The sequence below is a fragment of the Elephantulus edwardii genome, unplaced genomic scaffold (assembly GCF_000299155.1).
Source record: "Elephantulus edwardii isolate Elephantulus edwardi_28Jun2011 unplaced genomic scaffold, EleEdw1.0 scaffold00038, whole genome shotgun sequence".
NCBI classification, from domain to species: Eukaryota; Metazoa; Chordata; class Mammalia; order Macroscelidea; family Macroscelididae; genus Elephantulus; species Elephantulus edwardii.
This window is the reverse complement of record NW_006399788.1, coordinates 7,000,124-7,005,263: the sequence shown is the minus strand read 5'-3', so window position 1 is coordinate 7,005,263 and position 5,140 is coordinate 7,000,124. Positions and strand designations below refer to the sequence as shown.

The following is a 5,140-nucleotide window of genomic DNA, read 5'->3' as shown; positions in this document are numbered from 1 at the left end:
CCCCCGTCAGCTCTCAAGCCGTGGTTTTCTCTCACAGCCTTCCTGTGATCTTTGTCCTTCTAGGCTCTTGGAATATGGAAAGATTCGTGAAATGCTTTCACTTGAATAAACCTGAAGCAACCACCCAGTTCATGACCCAAAACTCCCTGGACGAACCAGAAACCAAGCCTCCCCGAAGAGGGGACCACCCTGAATGAAGAGCCCAGCCGGAATAGCTGTCCGGAGCTTCAGGTTCCCCCTTGCCGGTGTGTACCCAGCTTGCCCGCTTTGATGTGCTGACTTCTGGGTGTGGCACTGCTTCTCTTTCAGATTAAAGGAAAAATAATCATCCAGGGCTGTCTGGTTTGGTGTTTGTTTTTCCTAACATATCCATCTTCCTTCAAAAAGCAACAAAAGGTCAACCAATGCCTGGCACTGGGGCTTGGGGTTCACTAGTAAATGCAAGTGGTAGAGAAGAACAGATTGGCGGACAGAAGATGAGGACCCTTATCCCCGAACTGTCACTGAGTGACTATGAGTCTTTAGGTAAATCATTTATCCTCTTGGTAAAGTTCTGCTTCCTCAGCTGTGGAATTGAGGTGGGAACACAAAGCAGAGTACAGTTGTTTTATCACCATGGGTCTTTCCAGACTTGGCATGCGCCAGGATTCATTTAATAAATACTGTTGCCACCAATCACGTGCTTGACTGTTGAAGACCGAGGGTGAAGTATTTTTATAATTATTAATAATGAGACAGACTACCAGGAATGATATAGAACAGAAAGCGTAAAAAACAGGGGACCAACAGTTCCCATGACTGAAAACCCCAAGCCAAGCTTCTCTGTGTATTTATTGAGAATCATAAGGAAGGTAGACAAAATAAAATTATAAGGAAGTACAAAACAAAAACAAAGGATAATGGTGAAGTCTTTTGCATATAAGGCCAAGTTCCTCTTTATCCTAATCTCAGGAGGAGGGATTCAGTTAATATAAACTAAGAACAATGTTGACTCTTAGGGAATGCCTTTGTGCCACAGGGTGACCTTCAGCTTGTATTAAGCCTCCCTCATTTCCTGATATATCATTTGTTTTACTATCAGAATATTAAATTTTATATTCAGCTTCGCTCACCTGACCCCATCAGCTCCACAGCACAGACAAGGCACTGTGTGTGCCTCATGGAACCTACCCTCAAGTTCACTCACAAGCCAGCTCCCGCTCACATCAGCAATGTGTACAGCAGCCTGAAAGCCTGCGCTGCGCTCACAAACTCCCCCTGCCCCGGGCCATTCCTGCACTTCCTCTGTCCATCTAGCTCATGGTAAATCCTCATCTCTTTAGATGAACCTCTGCTTTTCCGAGCCTGGCATCTTGGTACTGGCTCCTCCTGAAAACTTGTCTGTGAGATGAAGTAGAAGATCACAAAAGCTGCTGGTGTTACTAAACAAAGCCAATCCCACTGCCATCCAGTCAATTCCAAGAGATCTTTCTTGGACGACAGTGTGGACTTTGCCATGTCAGCCTTCTGAGGTTGGAAATTGGAACAGATTATGTCATCTTTCTCCCTGGAGGGACAGGTGGCTTGAACTGCCAACCTTTCTGTTAGGGAGCTCCGGTGACTTAGTGGTAAGGAATTGCACTGCCAGCTCAAAGGTATGCAGTTTGAATCCACCAGATGCTCCATAAGAAAAAGATAGCAATCTCCTCTCATGTGATTTAGTGCCTCTGGAGGGTCAGCTATGAGTTGGTTCTACTCTACAGTACAGAACAACAACACGACTTTTCTGCTAGCAGCCCAACACTTAAGCCGCTACATCCCCTATAATGCACTACAAGACTTATGTTGAAGGAAGTGGATTGAAGGTCCAGATGAAGTGATGTTTAACTTCACTATAGAAAGGCTGGGTAGGATTAAGTAGGTGGGAACAAGGCAGAAGAGCATTCCAAATTGTTGTTGTTAGGTGCTTTCGAGTCACTTGTGACTCATAAGACACTATGTACAACAGCCCTAAACACTGTTCTGTCCTGTGCCAATCACACTGTCTCTGACTCTCACATCCCGATTACCCCAGTCACTGAATCAATCCACCTCCTAGAGCGCCTGCCCCTCCTGCGCCTGCCCTCCATTCTCCCAAGCACTCTCCTTCTCCAAGGACCAGTCTCTCCTTACAGCATGACCAAAGTATGTTGGATGAAGCCTCATAATCCTTGCCTCCAAGGAGCAGCCCAATTTAACCCTCTCTAGGATGAATCTGTTTGTTTTCTGAGCAGTCCTCAATACTCTCCTCCAACACCAAAGCTCAAAGGCATCAATTCTCCTTTTATCCTCCCTAGTCATTGTCCAACTCTCTGACGCATAACAAGTGATTATTTGTTATTATTATTTGTATTATTTGTTGTTGTTAGGTGCTTTAATAGTAATAATACAGAAATAATACAGACCATGGCCTGTATCAGATGCACCTTAGTCTCCAGAGAGACACCGTTGCTCTTCAGTACTTTAGAGAGGTCCCTAACAGCAGACTTTCCCATCGCAATATGTCTTTTAATTTCTGGCTGCTGGTGCCAAGAGTGTTGATTGTGGAGCCAAGCTGACTAAAGCTGTGAACAATCTCAATCTCTTCACCATCCATCCTGATGCTGCCTATTGGTCCAGTGGTGAGAATCTTTGTCTTCTTGACATTGAGGACCTTGCAAAGGTCCTGTGGCTGAAAGAGTCATGTTCCAGTAGGTGAAAGTCCAGAGGCTAAAGTGAAGTATGTAAGGAGCAGACTGGCTGGAGAGGTGGGCAAAGCCCATAAGCACCCTAAAAGTCGTGTTCAAGTTTTGCATTGTATCCTAAAAGCAGTGGGAAATCACTGAGTGGTAATAACCATACTGGGAGGAGAATGCAGGCCAAGAGTAGTATAAACCAGTATATGCTTTTAGAAAGCAATGAATAATTTCCCAGGGTTTGCCTTTTCTCCTGGGAAAGGAGATAGAGCATTTGAACTCCCTTGGGCCGCGTCTGGAGGTCACTGGACTGTGGCACTCTCTGTTCCAATCTCACCCACAGTCTGAACCATGTACACTTCCCAACTCCCAGCCATCTCTGTGCCATCTCCTGACTTCTCCCGCACCTCAGCTTACCTCCAAGAGTTAATAAACCCCTCTCCTTGGCTAGAGTACAGCAACATCGGTGACTCATGTGCACACAGTGCTTTGAGATCCCAGATGAAAGGGGCTTCAGCTGGGGTTATTACCTTCTTAGCGCCACACTCCACATTCACTGAAAGGCAAAGGGACTCCAATCCAGACATCTCAGCCAGGCTGAGCACACTTGTAACTACGTGGATCATTCCAGCAGCAGGGTCTGAATAGTGCAATGGGAAACCAAGTTTACCAATGGGTTTCCCATCGCTGCTGATAGACTTAACACTCTGTCCAGGCAATGGACAGCAAATCCTTATACTCTGGAAGGGCATTCAAGACCACTCCCAAGCAAAAGGAACCCCAGGACACAGAAACTGCAAAAGGCCCCCGCTCCATTCAACCTCTCCAGGTAAGTTTACAGGCAAAGCTAAACTAAGAAGTGAAAGGAAGCATCCATTTACAATGTCATGGAAGACAGCCTCCAAAGGGACCTTCTAGGTATGTGTGAACCTCACACTGCCTGGGACCTGCTCCCCAACCCCCACTTGCAGCAGACAAGAGTGTAATTGGCAGCTCCAGTTAGCGCCCAGGGCCAGGATAAATAGAAAGTCAGCTTCCTTGAGCAGCCCCAAATTGAGACACATCCTCCCTTCTTCTGCTTTTAATTCCTTGTGGCTAGCATGTTTATTTTGGGTGAGGGAAAAAAAATCGGATGTTTATCCTTCGAGGAAATTATCGGCTTGCTCTCTCTCTCTTTTTTTTTTTTTCTCTCTCTCTCTGGCCCCCCTTCTTTCCATTCCTCTGGTGTTTGGGTCTTTTCTTTCAGTGGAGAAGAGATCCCCTACCCTCCTGGTCCCAGAACGGAAGATGGAACAAAGCTGACCCAGGCACTAGACCAGCGCCACCTTTCCAGACACGCTGGAAGCCATGAAGGAGGTTGCAGTGGCAGAAAGGGGAAGCCAGGGAGACTCTGAGGGGAACCCACTAGACTCAATTTTATGCCTGTACAACTTCTTTGAGCTTCTCATCCCTTTTCTTTTCACTGCTTCCTTTAGAGAGAAACAAGAGGAATACTTGAGATCTATAGGGAAACAGCTAAGGAAAACAGAAGCAAGCATTTTCTCTTGATGCCAGCAAGTTGGAACCAATTCACAGCTGACCCTCCACTGGGTTTCCAAGGCTGTAAATCACCCCAGGAATTTCCCATCTTTCTCCCAAGGCATCACTGGTGGATTCAAACCACCCAAGAGGTGTGGCCTTTGAGTTAGTGCAACTCTCTATGACTGTGCCACCAGGGCATTAGCGGCCCCTTTACAGGGATAAGAAGAACTGGCATTCTTATTATCATCTCCATTATTACTGTTGTTGTTAGGCGGCCTTGAGTCGAATGCAACACACAGTGACTCTATGAACAATAGAGCTGTGCCATCCTCATCATCCCTGACGCACTTACGCCCATTGCTCCAGTCACTTTATCAATTCATCTCATTATTAGACCATTTGTTGAGCACTTTCTACGTATCATACACTAGGCTAAGTGTTTTCCATGCATTATCTCTTGAGGAGATGTGCTGCCAACCTAAAGCTGTCAAGAAACTCTATTCTACCAGCTGCTTTTTGGGAGAAAGATGGGCAATTTCTTCCTTATAGATTCTGAAAACCTGCCAGAGGGTCAGCTATGAGTAGGTTACAACTTGATTGCAATGAAATGAGATATAACTTACAGTATACAGAAACCGTCATATGTATTCACTGAGCCTTTGTCACAACAACATAATAACACAAGTGCTATTGTTCTTATTTTATAGATGAGACTCTCATAAGTTAAAAAAACTTACTCAGTGATTCTTATTTTCTTGCTGTTGCTTTTGTTATTGTTGTTGTTGTTGTGTGCCATCAAGTCAGAACCAACTGGTTGACCCTCCAGAAGGTTTTCAGAGCCTATAAATGGCACAGGAAGAATTTTCCCATCTTTCTTTCTTGGAGCAGTTAGTGGATTTGAACCACATGCCTTTAGGTTGGCAGTG

The 5,140-nt window shown here is 45.4% G+C and overlaps 1 protein-coding gene across 1 annotated transcript in view; it reads left to right on the top strand.

Annotated features, from left to right (window-relative positions):
* Nucleotides 1-197, top strand: part of PEBP4 (phosphatidylethanolamine-binding protein 4) — a 341,738-nt gene extending 341,541 nt beyond the window's left edge. Inside the window, exon 6 of the mRNA XM_006884905.1 lies at nucleotides 64-197. Within this exon, the coding sequence (XP_006884967.1) occupies nucleotides 64-197 (134 nt within the window). The remainder of the gene's footprint in view (nucleotides 1-63) is intronic.
* The last annotated feature ends 4,943 nt before the right edge of the window (nucleotides 198-5,140 follow it).